The sequence below is a fragment of the Phalacrocorax aristotelis genome, chromosome 5 (assembly GCF_949628215.1).
Source record: "Phalacrocorax aristotelis chromosome 5, bGulAri2.1, whole genome shotgun sequence".
In the NCBI taxonomy this organism is placed as follows: Eukaryota; Metazoa; Chordata; class Aves; order Suliformes; family Phalacrocoracidae; genus Phalacrocorax; species Phalacrocorax aristotelis.
The window spans coordinates 44,600,744-44,620,358 of record NC_134280.1 but is presented as its reverse complement, the minus strand read 5'-3'; the positions used below and the strand labels follow the sequence as shown (position 1 = coordinate 44,620,358).

The window sequence follows — 19,615 nt, the reverse complement described above, 5'->3', positions numbered from 1 at the left end:
ACAAGTTATTACAATGCCTACAGTTGGTAAATTGGATGGTATAACCTTGTTTAAAGCTGATGAATTCATTTCTTGGAAAAAAGAAAAAAAAACACACCAGAAAAAAAAAGGTCTGAATTTGGATATTTAGGACTTAAGAATTACCAATTTCCTGTGATATTAAGGCAGCTAAAAGAATATTTTGCATTAGCATGGATAAAGAAAGCCTGTTTAACAGAAAGCTAAGTTTTCAGAGACAAGAACAACTTGCCATAAACAGTATCACAGTCTCCATCCACTCCAAGGCAAGCCAGACAGAAAGCTAATGGACACAACTTTTATACGTTTGGATAAAAACACAGCACAGCTTAAGCTGGGACGGGTCTCTAGAGCTCTCTGGTCCAACCTCTGACTCAAACCTGGCTCTGCTCAGGGCCTTGGCCAGCCAAATTCTGAACCTCTCCAAGTCAGAGACACACTGCCACTCTGATCCCCTTTTTCAATATTTGGCTGCCCCCAGTATGACCGTTTCCCTCTGCCATTTAATTGCTATTTCCCTTGTTGCCTCCTTTCATATTACGTGGTTGTAGGCAACAATAAGATCCCCACAACAGTAAAACAAACCCTGTTCTCTCAACCTCCCCTCAAAAATCGTTTGCTCCAGTCCCCAACCATCTTGATGGTCCTCTGCTAGACTTGTTCCAGTATGCCAGTGTCTTTCTTGTACATGGAAGTCTAAAACCAAGCAGTTCTCCAGATGTAGTCTCACAAGTACCAAAGAGATAGGAATAATAGCACCTAATAAACTAAGACTGGCTAGTCTACATCATGTTAGCCGAAACTAAAACAAAAAACCACTTTGTTAATTTTTTTTAAAATGAAAAATAATGGCAGTAAATATTTACATAATTAGCAATTAAACTAATAAATTTAGTTTAGATCATGTCATTCTCAAATCTTCAAACTTGACAGACACACCAACAATACTTAACCAAGGAAAACTGCTGGGAGGAAACGGAAACATTTAGTTTAAGAAAGTAGAAAAGGTTACTCAGATGTTTGGTAAAAGACAAATACTTTTGCTAAATGGAATATAATGCTTAACTTTAAGCTATGATTCAATCTGCAGTAGCAGCAAAGCACTAAAAGTTTCAGAGTATAGCAAACAGATCTGGCTCCAAAGGCACATAGCAAGAAGAGCTACCAATTAAAATAGTATGATTTTAAACAGTTGTTTATTGAAGACCCATGATGTTTAGTATTCTGTAACACCATCTTCTCAGGAACTTCCAGAGAAGCAAAACATGACAATTGTCAAAAAACAGCCTCTATAGGTAGTAGGCTTATAATTCGTAAACCCAGAGTTTGTTTAAAACTGTGGCTGCGATACCTGCCATTAATACAACGGTTTAACTCACCACTAGGTGCCAGGCATAGCCTCAAACAACACTGTAACACAGTCATTGATTACACTGTCTGCATAATGCCACTCCCATTTAAATAAGTATTTAAAAATTACTTGTTTTAATTCTGTTTCCGCTTTCTTCATCTTTTGCAGTTGTTGTTCCAAGTAGCGTACAGTCTTTGATACTTCCATACCGCTGTGCTCCAGTTCTTGTATCTGTGCCACCAGTTTTTCTATCTCTTTATCACGAGCTGTAATTTCTTGGTGTTTCTGCTCCTTTTCTAATAACAGCTTATTGTAATCGTCCATCTTCTCTTTTATTTCTGCTTGCAAAGATTCTACCTATACAGAAATCACATTATACAGAAGTACAGATAACAAACTTCCAATTGGAAGTAAGAGTAATTTCATGGCAAAGCAGGTGGAGTTTTACTAAGGACTAAACTGTGCTAAAATCCCAGATGAAAGTAAAACCAGGTGTGGACAGAAAGGATGAACAAGTAACTTTCTGAAATCTTGTCTTCCAAATGCAACAGCTCTTAAATACACATTTGTATACTCTCTCTTAATATTTTCAGCATTCTAGTGAAGTGCTGGATTAAGGCAAACTCTCAAGGCCCAGTGGTCATCAAAAGGGGCCTTGTGGTATGTGGGGTTTTTTTGTGATTAAAAAGCCAATCTTACATGAATTGTTACTAATAACATTAGATGTAGTTCTGTAACCTCAGAACCCTCTTCCATTACTTCAAGGAATTCCAGTTTAAAGGAAGATACCAAGAACTGAAAGATAAATACACAATGTAACATACTCAATACCTACAAATCAGAGAGTCAACACAGAACAGGATGCTCTTTTTCCAAAAATCACTTATATATGAAGAGGATAAGTATTTTGCATTTGAGCTCAGTGAGATATAATCATGCACACAGCTGCAGAAAAACAGTCACTCGTTCATCCCAGTAATTAATGTGAAGGCAAGGCTAGGAGCTTTGGAAGGTTCAGATGCAGGAGAGAACCAAGTGTGGCAAATAGACTACACTGGAAGTGATAAAGTCATTAAGCACATGGAAAACAAGCGCAAATAGGAAAGCAGTGAGAAGCCTTCTAAAATAATGTGGTCAATACCAATGAGAAAGGAAGATGAGATTTTACAAAGTAAATGCTTTGTTCATCAATTGGTGTCTGAATTTATGCAAATTCCACTTCAATATTGTAAAATAAAAATTCTTTGTATTAATATAAATTTACATCTTCGAAGTATTGCACATATATCACTAAAGCAGAAAAATACCCTCTAGTAAAATACAGAAGAACAGAGTTAATTTAGTCAAATTAATAAGCATGGACAGCATCACAGACTAGTTAAGAATACCAGAAGTGATGAACATTACATTTTCAACGGCTTACAGGCACATATTATGTATATATCTTATTCGCTTCTCATCAGCAATTAATTAACTGTTAAGCATAACACAGGCCTTACAGTAAAGCTTTTTGGTAAAGAAAAATCTTTTAGAAGTCATACTTTCTAATGCTATAAAATTTTGGCATCAGAATCCCAGACGCTATGACACTTTACACGTTAAAAGTGTGTTTTTTAACACCAGGTTGCTTGAAATCTAGTGCTGCAATTCTGTAGATAAGGAGACACCTTCACAGCCTTCACCCTCATGTCATACTTTCACGTGGTAGCTCCCAATACCAGCCAGCACTCTTTTCACAAAATAATCCCACTCATATATACCTTGAGCCTAGAGAACAGCAGAAAGAACAACTATGAACTTGTTATAACTCCTACATGCAGAAATAAGAAGTGCAAGGGAACTGAATTGTTTCAGAGTGAGTTAAGCAACTGCCAACATTTCAGCTGTATTAAAACAACTGTACCAACAAATCTTGTTGGCACAGATTGCGTGCATCCCTCACCCTACCCACAAATGTCACTTGCTGAGTTACCTTCCTTGTACGCCTTTCTCCAATTAAGTTTTAATCCTTTCTGAGAGGTTGCAAAGTTACAGCAGCTGTCTTCATTTTTTCAGATATTCCTCTTTACTAAGCCACAAGGACATCAGTAAATAGTAACTGTTATCCATCTAACATCTTGGATAGAAAGCAAGCTGTGGAGAGTTTGACATATTTTGAATAACCTGACGTATATCCTTTATGATTCTGTATGCCCAAGACTCAGGGAAAGGCGGCCACAGAGGTATACTTTCCGGGTACAAACAAATCTTCAACAAGACACATGGCCTTCAAAACAAAAATCTTTGCCATTATTTTTCTGATCTTTGCCACAGCTTAACTAACACGTAGGCTATATGAGTGATGTACTCAGAAAATCTTAATGCCAGATAATATTGTTCATGCAAATGAGAAGCCAAGACTGATGCAGAATGATATGCAATCGCTCTACTTCTTAAGAGGCCTAATGAGGTCCTATCAGAGGTTACAGAAGGCAAGTGACAATCAGCTGCACAGAAAATTCACTCTATCAAAGATTCAGTTGCTCCCACAAGATTTGCTTCTCTGACACTGATACACACAATTTCATAAACTATACATAAATGAATAGATGGAAATGAAATTAAGTAGTATACACTTTGAAGTTAAGAGCAGGGCCACAAACAAAGCTGAAGGCTAAGGCGCAGCGTATCATCATAATTCCATTATTTTTGTTTCATACTCCAAACCTCAACTTCTCCTTTCATGCCAAAAATCTCTTTTATAGTAAGTAACTGCCCGAAATACATCTGAGCAATAAGCCAGGATAATGTAGCACTTCAGTACACGAAATTAAACTGAAAGCAGTTCCTCACTCCCTGCAAGAATTCTGCCACCCTAGAACAGGTATCCTTATCTCCAAGTCAAGCCGAAGCAGACTTGACATATCAAGAACAGGAAAAAAGCCAAAGCAGATCTAATTAATAGAAGGGATTGAAAGGAAAAGAAAGAAAGGTTAAAGAGGTGTTCATGCTGTTTTACATACCTGTAGAATCAATTCATAGTTCTGTATAATGTTCATTTAGGTGGGGGGGGGGGGGGGAGGGGGGAAAGGCAAAAGTTAATCTCTGAAACCAAGCATCATACAAATGAACATGTAAAAAAAAGGATTGATTTATAAACTTCAATAACACAAGGCATGCAGACAAAGAATATATCTTATTACAGCTGGTTTATCTGTGAAAGTGTAACATATTTAGAATCCAGAAGTTGTCCCTCAAGTGTGCTCTGTAGAGCAGGATGTCTGCATTTTTGTCCTCTTCAGTTAATTTAAACCAGACTCATAGGCTGTGAAACTACTGTAATACACATACAACATTTCTTTCCTTCTCCATAAGAAATAGTGCAAATATGCTCTCACTGCCTAGATATAGTCCAGTCAGCTGGGGGAAAATCTGCTCTCTGGGTGGCAGAGGAAAAAAAAAAAAAAAAAGTCTTTCAAGACCCAGGCCCCCAAGACAATACAGCTTTTGGTATTTAATTGTAGTAAACAAATTTCTTTGGTCACTAAGTGTGATTTTACTCACCCTATATTCTCTGGGTTCTCCTGAAGTCTGTGATTTTGCTGAAAGTTTTAACTGTTCTTCCAGTTTCTGAATTTCCTGCTGAAAATCATCACGTTCATGTTCCCTTTCTATAGCTTGTTCCTGTAAACCCAGCCAGAGATAATGAAAATCTTTTTAAAGAAACTTTGCATTTCATGAAAATATTGAGTACAAGAAAAAACTGGGGTTTGTTTCTGTGGTGAAAACTATGCTTACTTAAATTAACACCTTTTAGTAGTACTGAAAGCACAGCTAAAATTACAAGAAAAGAAAAAAATTGTTTTTGAGTCCAATGTACAAACTACAATTAGCAATTAATAAAAGGAAAATAATTATCCTATAACAGTACAGAAAGGTAGTCTTTTAATTCTCCTTTTTTCTTTCACCAGACTAGAATATCAAAGTCTTAATTTCAAACAAAACAGAAAGTATCCCATTTTAGGAACCGCCTTCCAAGTCCCAGGCATAAACTAGGAGGAGTATTTATCACCTCCAAAACCATGGAAATGTGGTACCAAGCTTGCTTACATCCATAAATTGCCGCTGGTTTTTAAGCTGTTTTTCAAGAACTTGAATTTGTTGTTTTAGTTCAGCAACCTCCAATAGCTGTGTAGCCAGGTCTTGATTACTATGCAGCTGTTCCTCCAGTTCCACCTCCAAAACTTTCATTTGAGAGCATAAGTTAGAATGGTTCTTTTCTGCCTGACACTGAAGCTCTAATTTCTCCTTTGCTAAAAATTCTACTTCCTTGAGTAGACCTGAACAAGAACACAAAAATAACAACAAAGTTTTCAGTGCAGGGTACAAAAATCAAATTGAATTTAAGATGAGATTAAATTCAGGTACTTTGGACAGCATCAAAACCAAAGAAAAATCTCCTGAGATGGTCAGTAAGAGACAAAAGGAAATGTGATGATACTTGGCATTGCACCTCTGAAAGCCACCTCTGTTAAGACTACTGTATGATGTAGTAAAGGAAGACATGGGCATCTGTTCTCAATCCCAAAGTAAATCTTGCTTGGAGATATTCTGGGCACATAGAAAGCTTTCACCTTCACCCCAGAGACCTCACAAGTCCAGAGAGACCCATCCTACCTGACCAGGAGTCCTTCAAATTCCCTCCTTAGATCCTTGCCCTGTCGACCCCTGTTCCACACTCCTCCTAGCCCAGAGGCTCTTTTTCCAAACCACACCAGATCCTCAATCCTCCAAATTCACTGCATTTCAGATGTGCTCCGTCCCTGAGTTTAAGCCCCATACCCCAGTTTCAGCCACCTGGTCTCTCATACCCATCCTTCCAACTGGCCCATCCTTCACTGTTCTATCCTAAATCCTTGCCACCCCTTCCATCCCAACTTCCCACCCTACTTCAAAATCTCTTCCCAACCAAGCCATAAGATACTGAGTAGTCAGTTTCCTCCAAATCATCATGCGAGATCCCCCTTAGACCTCCAACACCCAGTCTGAGGTCAGCCTCTCAATTACTCCTCTGCCTTGTGCCATGCTGGATATGGCTGCTAGCATCTACACTGTTGCATTAGCACCTCGTCCATCTTTTCAGTGGCCACCGGTACCCAGCCCTACCCTGAAGCTAGCTACTATGAGAAAGCAAAGTTATTCTTTTTCTCTGAACCTGAGCGGGAATTAAAACCCAGTGAAAACTCACACTTCCAGAAAATCAGTCCAGTTCTGAGGCTACAAAGGGAAGAAACACCTGGAAAAGAGATGCACATATATGCCCAATACAGACTGCAAATGAAGTACCATAGCTATGGAAATGTACATAGCTCAAGATTATTTAAGTTCTCAAGAGCTAATTCATACCTACAAACTGCATTTTCAATCCATTGGATGCACTGAATACACTGTTTAGGAGACCCACACTGAGATTCTACTGTGAATGCACTTAAAGCAAAACTATTTTAATGTGAGTTTAGCTATAAAGTAACCCAAACATGAAAACAGAAGTCTGGCTATTTAGTATTTAAAACAAAGTCCTGCAAGAGCTCATTATTTTACTTTTCAAATGTTCTATTATTCATGTTAAATGTTTTCAGTCACAGAGAAAAAGGTAAGCCTATAATTCTAACACGGACCTTAACTGGTCATCCAGGCCAGTTCCCAAAATGGGACAATTGCCTTTTCCAAGCATGATCAACTCAACCCACATGATCACTGATCTAACATTTTTTTTAAGTTGCTGTTACAAACCTTTGAAAACAGAAGTGATCCCACAGCCTCCTTACAACATCTTTTCTAGTGCTTTGCTATTCATGGGTATTTAAGTTTCTAGGAATTTTAAAATAAGCCAAGACAGATGAACATTTCTATGTTCATACTTCAGAGGATAAACGTGTCACAAGCTTGAAATGATACAAGAGCATTTACATTAAATGTCACTGCAGTAAGGATGATGGAACAGAGCATGCAGGGACTGTGAAGTCTCTGTCTCTGGAAATTAAAGAGGCTGGACAAAGAGAAACAATTAAGTAGATTCTATTTTGAGACAAAAATATGGCCTCAATGGGCTCTTGAGGTCCACAGCAAACCTATGATTCCATGATTTCATCTCCCTGGTCTCTTACTGTAACAACTATACTTTTTCTGCATTAAGACAATATTAAAATATGCAAGATAAAACTAAGCAGTTAATTGAGCAAAACAAAACTTAGCAGCTATGTAACCGTACCAGGTTCTTTAACCATTTGGCAGATTTGCTAAGCACCCATGGTAGCTTTTGAAACCAACTGAACTGGACACAAAATTGCTTATCAGTCACTTGAATTCTTCAAGATGCATAGCATACATTGCCAATGTGAGAGCACAACACACACCAGCTGAAGGAAAGAAAACCAAACTTTTCGTTTTGCAGTCTCTCTAGTCAATATGTTAAGACCCCTGCCCTCCCATACACAGGGGTACACTGGCACGGGGCTTCTCCTGCTATTTTAAGTTTGCTATTGGTTGATAAATACAAATCACAGGATTAATAAAGGAATTTGAGGAACTGCTGAAGATATACACATGGACTACATATCTCCAAAAGCTCTAGTCCTGGTAAGTAATTTCTGCCACAACTACATTCCTCTCCAAGCAGTAATTTTGCAAACTCACAATTACCAAGCATGGAATCTCAGATGCCTACATAATAACCACCACCATGCAATTGCTGTGCCATGCTCCCTGCTTTTTCTAGCACAGTGCTAAATAACCACATGAACTAAGCTTCAAGTTTCCTAATCAAATGTTCATTGATTTGTGATTGCAACTCAGGCTCTGGCAGAATGCATGCAGGTAAAGAGTCTCTCCCAGATCAATTTCTCTCACAACCCACTTAGAGCCGTAATGGCCTCCTGCCATCATGAGATGCAACACAGTGAGTTAACCACGGTTGAAACACACAGTCCAGAAGAAAGCCGATGACAATCTGAATTCCATTAGGAGACTGAATCCCAGTCATAGCTACACACCAGAGAATATCTTTTACCAGGTCCTGTGTTACGCCAAGCAGGAGATGGGAATAAAATAACACTCAACTGTATTTGCTTATACATTGTGCATAGAGGAGGGCAAGGTATAGTGTGTACAGATATACGTGCCCCCACAGGAAGGGCATGTGTGTAGACTGACCCCCTGAGAAAAGAACCGATGCATTTGTGAAAACAACCACAAGAATCTTTCCTTCTACATCCTAAAAAACATGATCATTAACAGGTTGATGGCTTGTTTTCAGCTTAAAAAAGGAACACTATTGCTTTCTGAGGAACAAAACACTGATTAGATAAAAACAAAATAAACAGTCAGTCACCTCCTCAGAAAGAAATGCAAGTTAATGGAAAAAAGTAATAAGGCTACCAGATTATACGTGGAATTGAAAACACTTCCTAGAAAGCAGGTATCAAAGACTGGCAATCTCTGTAGGTGTATTCTGTTTGAGCAATTTTTAATTTTTTTTTTAAGCATACATTCCCAAGTGTATAAATATAATTTCAAGCAACATGAATAGATCATTAGATCACAGATTTGTTTCTTTGTAGGGACAAACCTGCTATTTATTAATGCCAGTTCAAATCATGCAATTCCACTTTGGTAATGCCCCGGCGCACTCCTCCCTGCTCCCAAGACCATCATTAGCAAATGCCAGCTCCATTCTAAGTACAGTTTATTAGCGAGGCCATTCTACCCATATTAGTACTCCACATCAAATAGGGAAGAGGCATCAGCTTTTCAAGGAGTAAGCCATACCAATCAACTCCAAACAATATTATTTTTATTTATCATATTTTCCACATACTACAAACAATTCCAAACCAGAGGAAGACTACTAGGATGGCTGGGGTGGGGGAAAGGGGATGAATTTTAGGAGTCAGCACTTGCAGCAAACGGAACTGTTCAAGTTCTAATGAGCTGTTGGCAAGATCTGGGCTGTAGCAACTGGGAGAACATCAATCCCCAAATACATCCTAACCAGCTAGGTTAGACGTTCCCTGTTTCTAAGCAGGCAGTAGCAAATTTCAGGACAGTGCGGTGGTTACCAAAAATATGCTAAACAAACATAGTGTTTGAGGGAGATCTGAATGAACAGAAGGAATAAAGATATAGTAATGGGCAAGACAGCCCAGTGCAGCTTTTTAACTCTAACTGGAATTTACCTAGATAATTCTTTTTTATTCACCTGAGGGACTTGGTTTACCCAGCTCACACCCTTTGGAGGAAAAGAAGTAGTCTAGAAACAAAAGACAGTGATATGCAAGAGAACATATCTACGAATATATATGTGTGTATAAATAAAATTAATCTAAAAACGTGATAAGAGAATTATGTTTTGAGAACCACAGAACATACTAATGGCAGCTATGAATTGATCAGACCAAAATGTTTGTGTCTTAGGAGTTAAGTATGCACACTTTAGTTGAGGGAATAGGGTGGGAAGATGCCTCTTTCAGTTTGGCACCTACAAATTTTACTTCACCATTAGACTTCCAAAGTCAGTGTAAAACTGTATGGAACCTTCTTTCTTGTTTTCGGTTTCATCTTTCCTCCCTTAACTAGCCTTCCCTACCATTCTGCTCTCCCCTTCTTTTTTCTGATCTACCTATTTGTTCAATTACATTTCACCAGTCTTCCTTCATTCTTGCTGGGTTTTTTTAGCTCTCCATTTTATATCACTTGAAATATTTTTTTCCCTCCTTTAAATTAATTTAATCATTTTAACAACCTTCCGTGTATCATCAGAAGCTCAGAGCAAGCTTACGACCCACTCCGTCCCCTCAAAAGAAAAGTGAAGCTGCCAAATACAAACATAATGGCACAATGTACTTAAAGCCTAACAGCAGCAAAACATTTTTCTTCCTTTAAATATTGATTAGTGAACTCAATATTCTTAGTTTTAGTTTTTTTCTGATGCATCACAGAAGTTGTAACATTTTTTTGCCAAGATATTGATAATCTCAGTAATTTCTTGGGCCTATTTATGAAGTACTATTCCTCTTTGTTTAAAAAAAATCAAAACTATCAATTCATTCAGTCAGTGTTACAATAAAACAAACCAGAGAAAACCCACACTCATCATTACAAACCTGAACCTTCTTTTTGTGCTACATTAGGAATAGCTGTTCCTAGAAATCAAAACAAAGACATGTACAAGGCAAGAATGGGACACTGTGATTCATTCCATCTTCTAAAACACTAAAAATTCATAGGTAATACAGATAGTGCCTACCTTTTATTTGGCAAAAAATGCACTTCATCTTTATCATGACATATGTCGATCCATGCCTGTAATTGGACTAGAGCTACTATAGAAATGCTTTTACATTATAACCATGCAAGTTTGTTGCAACATTATTAGTCATTTATGTACTAAGACAAATCAATATTCTCTTTTTGTAATTTTCCCCAGAGACGGAATAATTAATGCCTCACCCTGTCCTTTTAGTTCCTGCCTGGGGATTCAAAGCAGGATTCAGCCCAGCAGGACTCACTGGCACAGGCTTACAGACTCTCTAATCTGTCTTACATTTCCATGTTCAACAATATCATGCAATTATTTTGTATTTCCTGTGGGACATATTACTCGAGGCCATAATCACTGTTGTAAAGCAAGCACAACATGCATTTAGTTTCAGTTACAGCCCCTGAATCTGCGTATATTCTGCTGTCTCACCTAAGTAAGAAAAGTATTCCCCCACCTCTTCCTCCGCTTACTAAGGGAAACGAGTGTAGGCTCTGCAAGCCAGGACAATCTGCGTGAGACCTCTATTCAATTTTCTCTTTTGATAATAGTAAGATATTAAGATGTCATATGAGAGGTCAGAGATGGACACAACTTTTAATACTAACATATGTACTATACTTTTTAAAAGGGCCTGTAGCAATAGGGCAAGGGGTAATGGTTTTAAACTAAAGGAGGATGGATTCAGACTAGATATAATGAAGAAACTTTTTACAATGAGGGTAGTGAAACACTGAACAGGTTGCCCAGAGAGGTAGTAGATGCCCCATCCCTGGAAACATTCAAGGTCAGGTTGGACGGGGCTCTGAGCAGCCTGATATAGTTGCTGGTGACAGGGCTGAAAGGCATGTCCTGTGAGGAGCAGCTGAGGACTCTGGGTTTGTCTAGTTTGGAGAAAAGGAGGCTGAAGGGCGACCTCATTACTCTCTACAGCTTCCTGAGGAAGGGATGTGGAGAGGGAAGTGATGGTCTCTTCTCCCTGGGATCCAGTCATAAGACACGGGGGAATGGTTCAAAGCTGTGCCTAGGGACTTTTAGACTGAATGTTAGGAAGCATTTCTTTACTGAGAGTCTGGTCAAACCCTGCAACAGGCTTCCAGGAGAGGTGGTCTATGTCCTAGGCCTGTCAGTGTTTGAGAGGCCTTTGGACAATGCCTGTAATAACATCGTTTAACTTTTGGTGAGCCCTGAAGTGGTCAGGTAGTCGATGATCATTGTAGGTCCCTTCCAACTGAAAGATTCTATTCTCTTCTAGTTAAAGATGTCCCCGCTCATTGCAGGAGGGTTGGACTAATGACTTTTAAAGGTTCCTTCCAACCCAAACCATTCTATGATTTTATGTGCAACATGAATATATTTGAAAGGTCAAGTGCAGAGGCAAAAAGGAGGAACACTGGAGGATGATGGCCCACAACAGCAGGACAATGGTAGAGTCAAGAGTCAGAAGACAGGTGAAGTGCAGCAAGGTGAAGAGAAGATGACGAGGTGGGGGAGAGGTGAGAAGCAGACGAGAGTTGTAGAGGAATGATACACAGCAGGGCTGAAAGCCAGGCAGGAGTGTACAACAGAGGCTCTTGAGAAGTGGACAGGTAATTGTAAAATATAGACTGTGTCCAGTCAAACACACCCCTCCTGGAGAATTTGGGCTGATACCCTGAAACCTTTATGTCCCTCTACACAATGGAGAAATTGATTAGAAAACTGTTTCTTGCTGTCTTTAGATCAGAAGTAAGTATGCACAACCACCTGTTATGTAGTCTGCTCAGGCAGTAAAGATCTATGCAACATGGCTGAAAATGGTATAGTGGTGACATAGCTGAGGGTACCGTAAGGTTGACATTAGCAGAAATGGAAAGGCAGTGATCCCAAATGATAAATTTCTACTGGAAGATTATACAGAGAAATTCAATTATAGAAGTATTAGAATCACATTAAGGCTGCAAATTCAAGTAGCCAAAACTATATAATGCTATTTCAATGATTCACAGATTCAATGATCAAGAACAAGCATAAGCTAGCCTTGATTTCCTGCATACTGCAAGTCACATAACTCGAAGTTTTCCTCTGTGAATCAAAAAACCATCTTAAATGTAAGCTAGCTATATTACACTGAGATTCTTCAGGGTCTTTATTAAATCACTGCTGTCACTGTTCAAATGTGTGCTCCTTCGTTTGCAGTGTGACTTATCACAGCACCAACTTCCACTCACTGAACGTTATTAGACTCCATCCAGTCTCTTGAAGAGTTCCCCTTTATCCTACTCCACTTCACTACACAAGCTCCCTGTAGTTAACTCATATCAGATACTGTGTGGGGCTGAGAGAGTGATGGAGTGGGGGAAGGAGTTATGTAGACTGCTTATTTGCACCTAATTATCTGAGTTTGATTTTGTATTTCAGTGGCTGTCATTGGCTTGCAGTGAGTCACCCTTCACCTTCATGTAGAAGTTTAAGATAATTGCCCCACCTTATCCTCTCCCTGATTTGGCTTTCTCAATCCATGTACTTCCCTTTAAAACCCTAAACAGACTTCGAGCGTGATCATTAAAACCCTTCCAGAGTCACCCTTACTGACCATGTGTGTGTTTTGACAGGCCAAGGCTGGGGAGCAGGGGAAAACTTTAAGTACACATCATCACCACAATTTTTTCATAATTCTATAATTCAAATAACCTTGCAGGAGTATTTTATTTCTTTCATCATCATTAAGTTATCTCCTTAGTCCTGGAAGCAGTCAAAAGCCTTGGAGCTCCAACTCTTCTCTTTGACTGCAGTGTCAAAAAAACCAGCATTTCATTTACTAACTAGGTGCTAATTATCTGTTGCAACTACCTGTAGTTAATACATGCCTCTTATTTTCTCAGACACTTCCCATTTCTAACTAAGCATAAGACTACAGCACTCCTCTTTACTAACAGTACTATCTTTTTATAAGCAAAGAACGAGCGGCTTTATTTTATTTTCTGCTGTTACAGGAAGACCCTGCTAACCTCTGTACCAGACCAAGCTGCTCACTAGGTCATCAAACCAAAGACTGAAATGCATTGCAGTGTGCCCTGACTGGAGACAAATCTCTTTTTCCCACTAATAATGTCACACGCATTCCTCACCAAGAATTGCTTGCTCCTGGGTTAGCTCCTGGAAGCGTTCACGCATATTCTCCAGCTCCACAACAAGGCGACGCTCAGATTCCTCTTTCAGATTCAAGGCCTCTTCTAGTGCAGCTTTTTCCGCAACATAGCCTTCAATAATGCCTAAAATCCCAAGTCAGAATGCAAATGAAGCAGCAATCTATTTGAAAAAAAGAAGCTTGAAAACATGAATAAACAATTTTATGCAAACGATGGAAGGTGATGCAGAAGGGAAGATGTGCGAAATGACTTAAATTTACACTGTAGCTAGGCTTTTTGAACTATCTTACAGAATAAAATGTACCAGTTAATGTATTCTAACATGAGGCTGACATGTCACAGAATGTCTCCAGACATGTGGAATATATATGGGAATTTTTAAGCCTTGACAGCTTGGGATCACCTCACAATATAGGGCAGCCTGACACATCCTCTGCTGGGGGATGAAGTTTGAAGAAACAGAATCACCAAAAAGTAAAATCAAGTGTTAGAGTCAGAGCCCAAGAAATCCAGGAAAGATTCACTGAAAGGAAGGAAACAAGATTTTGGAAAGATCTAATAAGCCTAAAGGAGTATGACTGAGAAAAGGAATGGAAAGCAAATGCCATGATTAGGGAGAGAAGCTCAGCTTGAAGGACATGGAAACCCTCAAACATTCTGCATAAAGGAGAAGACCTCAAGGCTCAGTCTTCACAAGGGGGATTAGACTGACGATATGCAGCCTGTGACAGCATCGAGATCAATAGCCTCAGCCTTTCTCTCTCTTCTTAGAGAATCTCTTTATGCCTGCACTACCATCAAACATTGCTCCAGCTCATATAATCATAGAATCATAGAATTCTTAAGGTTGGAAAAGACCCTTAAGATCATCGAGTCCAACCACTAACCTATCACTGCCAAGTCCACCACTAAACCATATCCTCAAGCACCACGTCTACCCTTCTTTTAAATACCTCCAGGGATGGAGACTCCACCACCTCCCTAGGCAGCCTGTTCCAATGCCTGACCACCCTTTCGATAAAAGAAATTTTTCCTAATGTCCAACCTAAACTTCCCCTGGCACAGCTTGAGGCCTTTTCCTCTCATTCCATTGCTAATTACTTGGGAGAAGAGACCAACACCCACCTCACTACAGCCTCCTTTCTGGTAGTTGTAGAGAGTGGTAAGGTCTCCCTTCAGCCTCCTCGTCTCCAGGCTAAACAACCCCAGCTCCCTCAACCTCTCCTCATAAGACTTGCTATCTAGACCCTTCACCAACTTCATTGCCCTTCTCTGGACACGCTCCAGCACCTCAATGTCTTTCATGTAGTTAGGGGCCCAAAACTGAACACAGTACTCCAGGTGCAGCCTCACCAGTGCCAAGTACAGGGGCACAATCGCTTCCCTACTCCTGCTGGCCACACTATTCCTGACACAAGCCAGGATGCTGTGGGCCTTCTTGGCCACCTGAGCACACTGCTGGCTCATGTCCAGCCAGCTGTCAACCAACACCCCCAGGTCCTTCTCTGCCAGGCAGCTCTCCAGCCACTCTTCCCCAAGCCTGTAGCATTGCATGGGGTTGTTGTGACCGAAGTGTAGGACCTGGCACTTGGCCTTGTTGAATCTCATACCGTTGGCTCCGGCCCAACGATCCAGCCTGTCCAGGTCCCTCTGTAGAACCTTTCTACCCTCGAGTTCATGCTGAACCCTTCCAAGGTCAGACAGGAGGGCTGATTTACACTGGGAGTATATCTTCTTTTCAATAATGCAAGCTTCCATGTTTAGACATGCAGGAATACAAACCACTATTTTAAAAATTATGGTATTTTTCACATGGAGTCAATGGTATAAGTATAGGGCTAAGCACTAACACACTTCTGCCAGGGAAATGCAATTCTGAAGACAGTTAAGTAGTAGATTTGCAAAAGGAGACCCAAGCTTCAAGTCATTTAGTAATCTGAAAGGCAGACATGAATTAGACAGGCAAATCAAAAACAAAAGACAAAAAGCACATCATGGATATCTGGAGGAATGAGCTATGAGTAAATGACAGTGAAATCTCTTCCTTCAAGTTTCATTTTCTTACCCTCTGCTTTATGAAGTTCTAGTGCCAGCTGATTCTTGGCCTCACTTTCCTCGCTGAGGCACTCCATTAGTTCCTGGTGCTGACTAACCACTTGGGCAGTTTCTCGATTGCGGCGGCTGAATTCTTCTTCAAGTTTTGCATGGTTTTCATGCATTTTCTCCAGCTAAAAATAAACAATTTCCCCTAGCATCAGATCTTGGATGTGCACACAATCTAATAACACCACAGACTTTTAAACAAAAATCTTCTTGATCTTTTTTATAACATTTATGCATTAAGGTCCAGATTTTGAAGTTTCATTTTAGTAATGGATTGACATTGCCCAAAACCTCTGGACACTTTGGTGGCCCCCTGTACTCACATACCTGTATTTTTGCCACAGATCTTACTTAGGTACATAAGTTTGCTTTCAGTGCATAAAAAGATACCTCCCTGTTGGCTAAACTGCTCAGCTTGACAATTCCTGAGACACTTGAAATTCAAAGCATCCTTGCACTTAAATTCTTCAAGAGATTCAGGCATGTCTAAGAGACAGTGAAGTCAACACATTATCAGGTTTTCAAGGTATGGCACCAGTTCTCTGAAACTATGTATCTTGCATTCCTAAGCGCAATGGCTCAAGTTCAAAAGGAAAGGAATAGAGCAGCCCAATTCCCATTTAGTTTATATTTAGCTTATCCTGGTGGAGAGAACATTTCACAGATGTAAGCAAAGTATGCTTAAATGCAGCTGATGAAGGTGACCTAGATTCTAGATCTGCCACAGCTCGGGCAAGTGCTTTAACCACAAGTAAGCCACATGCTAGTGGAACCAGCATCAGTACCCAAAAGTACAAATTTAAGCACCTCATTCTAGGAGGGATTTTTTTAAGATGGTGAATACACATTTCACACAGATGCTTATCTCTGGGTTGCACAAAATACCAGACAAGACGACGAATTTCAGATATATTCCTTCCCTTCACATTTTCTCTGAAATTAGGGGCTACTTTACTCAGCAAACTAATTACTGTAGCATTAAATTCAATCCTCTAATGTGTACTCAAGCATCTACCTCAGATTTACAATTTCTCTTTGCAAAACTGACTGTCTAGATACTGCAAAACTCAGTATGGAAATATTCAAATTCTTTTATGATATTGAGTTCAGCTCCATTTATCACAATTAAGCAGTATATAATTACAAGGATGTTTGCTTGCTGCTATCTACATATTCCCAAAACATTTTAACACGGGAGTGAGTTTTCTTGAATCTCCTTATCAATATTGAAGAAGCACTGACGTGAAGTGCAATAAAAACCTCTCAAACTTAACTCTTAGTCTCCTGAAGTTACCAAATTCATCTAAAATCCTATTTTAAATCTACTTAAGGCAATGAACTTATAGCCTTCCTACAGGATCTGCTAGAAAAAAACCCAGTTGTTAATGTCTTATTTATAAGAAATAATCAAAAAAGGGCAAAACCTTTATTATAAGAAGCAGGGGATACACATGCCTCCCTATATTGATAACCTGCCATGTATTCAGACAAAACCTGTTTCTTTTTAGTAGCCAGTCCCACAGGGTACTAAATACAGAAGCCTTAAAACAGATTTCACATTTCCGGTATAATTATATATCTATACAGATTAAAAAGTTTTACTTGTTTAGTTGATTCTGTAACCAGTTCCAGAAGCCTCTCCACTGCAGTGTGCAAACGATGACCAGTTTTCAGTATCATTTCTTCATTTTCACATGTCAATTCAGGCTTTGCAAAAACACTTTCACATAAGTATTGGCTCAACTCAGACCCCTCATCAGTCACTGGAGACACCTGATTGTGTTCTGCGAGAGTTTCATCAAGCAGCTCATCTACTGAAAGCAAGCAAGCTATTTAAAAACACAGAAAAAAAATGACACAGAACTGCCCTCTCAGATAACAAATGATATCAGACAGTGACATTGGTTGGTGCTGAAGATGTATTACAAGGTGAAAGCTTGTACACAACAATAACTCAATGTCGATAAATCAAGATAGTCTTTCACGTTTAGAAATAACTAGGGCCTGAAACTCTGCATTAACCAAGTTCATCTTTCCTGCCCTATAATCCATTCAGCCTTTCCAGCAACATTTTAGTAGTTTCATTTTCTTTTAATAGTGCAAGAACACAGATAGACACTCACAAGTGTGGAGCAACTTTGAAAGACACACAGAAAACAATGTAACAAGAGATATCCCCTTTCTGAACCTCATCTTTATAAAGGGAAATGAAAAGGCGTTTTTCATGAATGTGAATTGACTACATCCAGTTATGCAGATTTGTACTCACCTTTTTCTAGGTGATGCTTTTCTTTGGCTTTGAAATACTGTATGAATCCCATTTCTTCCATAATACTGTGACTTTCTCTAGAATCTCCAGAGGCCAGACTGTCATCAATGCAAAGACCAATCTTGCTACAGATAAGGTCCTCAACAGCTATTATGGCCTTCACCAACTCCATAAGCAATTTCAATACATACTGGTAAGATTCCTGCAGTTTCTTCCTAGAACAAAAGCATATCCAACACTTCAAAAATTGCATGCACTTGATTTAAAAGACTCTTCAAACCTACTGAAAAACTGACAGTCTAAAATGGATATCTTGCCATAGTTTGACAGTTATCAGTAAAGATGATTCAGATGACTCACAAAAACCCAAGGCCATTTTTACAGAGCAGGCTGAACAAAAAACCTTTGACTTCTCCACAGTTAGATGGAGACATCATACTGCAGTCACAAGGATTTCAGGCTTCCACATCTGTGGAAGCACCAGCAGGGAGAATGCTTTTACTACTATAGTATCTGTGACAACAAAATAACTAGGGGTGTTCTGGCAGAGTAGACAACAAAAATTATAATTATGAAAACATTTTAGTCTTAAGAAAAACAGTAAGTCAATTTCTTAAGGGTAAGAGAGGGAATTCTTCTAGAAGCTTATTCAGCTTGACAGCTTCTCTAACCCACACATTCCAATGACATATCAAACCAATCTGTGTTGCACTGGAAGGTTTCTGTGACCAAGAGGCTTTCTCCATTTCCCAGCTTTTTCCAACATTATAGACAGTGGAAACCCCAAAACACCAAAGTTTCCATCAGACTACAAGAAAAAAAGGAAGAAAAAAACCTCTCGCTCCCCTTATCAAAATAGGTCGGTAATTAAGGAAAACCTCAAAAATTTTGCAGATAAAATTAATAGTGTAGGATGATGATATATTGATTTGAGCTGCTTAATTTTGCCTAGTTATGGACTTCTTTTCAAAAAGTGAGAAAACAAGCAAACAAAAATCCAACCACTAAGCATTATGTAACCCAAGATGTACAAACCTTTCATCCTTGGACTGTTCAATATCAGATCTCAACATGGCTACCAAATTCCCTCCTTCTTGGTTTTCTCTGTCCCGCCGTTGAAGGAATGTCTCCAGTTCAGCATTGGTCTCCTCTATTTCATGGTTTAAAGACTCCACTTTCTTTTCCAGCTGTGGAAAATACAGTAATGATGCAAAGTTGATCATTTTGTCTAACCTACGAACTACACCCAGTGATTTTACTCTTCATCACTTCCTGTACATTCACACAATCATTGCCTGCTGTTATGCAAATTTGTTTCTAGAAGTACTAGAAATGAAGGACAGCAGAAAGACTAAAAATGGTTACTTTTTTTTAGTTCTCCTTTTCTGATGTTGATTTTGCTTCAGTAAGCTGCCTCACTTGCATTCAGACTCAGTGCATACAATCAA

The 19,615-nt window shown here is 39.2% G+C and overlaps 1 protein-coding gene across 15 annotated transcripts in view; it reads right to left on the bottom strand.

Moving 5' to 3' along the window:
- Positions 1 to 19,615, bottom strand: part of PCNT (pericentrin) — a 117,264-nt gene that overhangs the window by 48,062 nt on the left and 49,587 nt on the right. For 10 of the 15 annotated variants that reach the window (XM_075094239.1, XM_075094240.1, XM_075094235.1 and 7 more), the window contains 9 exons: positions 19,203 to 19,354; positions 18,168 to 18,382; positions 17,501 to 17,727; positions 15,861 to 16,023; positions 13,775 to 13,918; positions 5,459 to 5,688; positions 4,913 to 5,032; positions 4,372 to 4,392; positions 1,499 to 1,726 (listed from right to left, as the gene is read on the bottom strand). In XM_075094239.1, coding sequence (XP_074950340.1) covers positions 1,499 to 1,726; positions 4,372 to 4,392; positions 4,913 to 5,032; positions 5,459 to 5,688; positions 13,775 to 13,918; positions 15,861 to 16,023; positions 17,501 to 17,727; positions 18,168 to 18,382; positions 19,203 to 19,354 — 1,500 coding nt within the window. The remainder of the gene's footprint in view (positions 1 to 1,498; positions 1,727 to 4,371; positions 4,393 to 4,912; positions 5,033 to 5,458; positions 5,689 to 13,774; positions 13,919 to 15,860; positions 16,024 to 17,500; positions 17,728 to 18,167; positions 18,383 to 19,202; positions 19,355 to 19,615) is intronic. The other 5 variants (XM_075094241.1, XM_075094230.1, XM_075094242.1 and 2 more) reach the window with 3 other exon arrangements.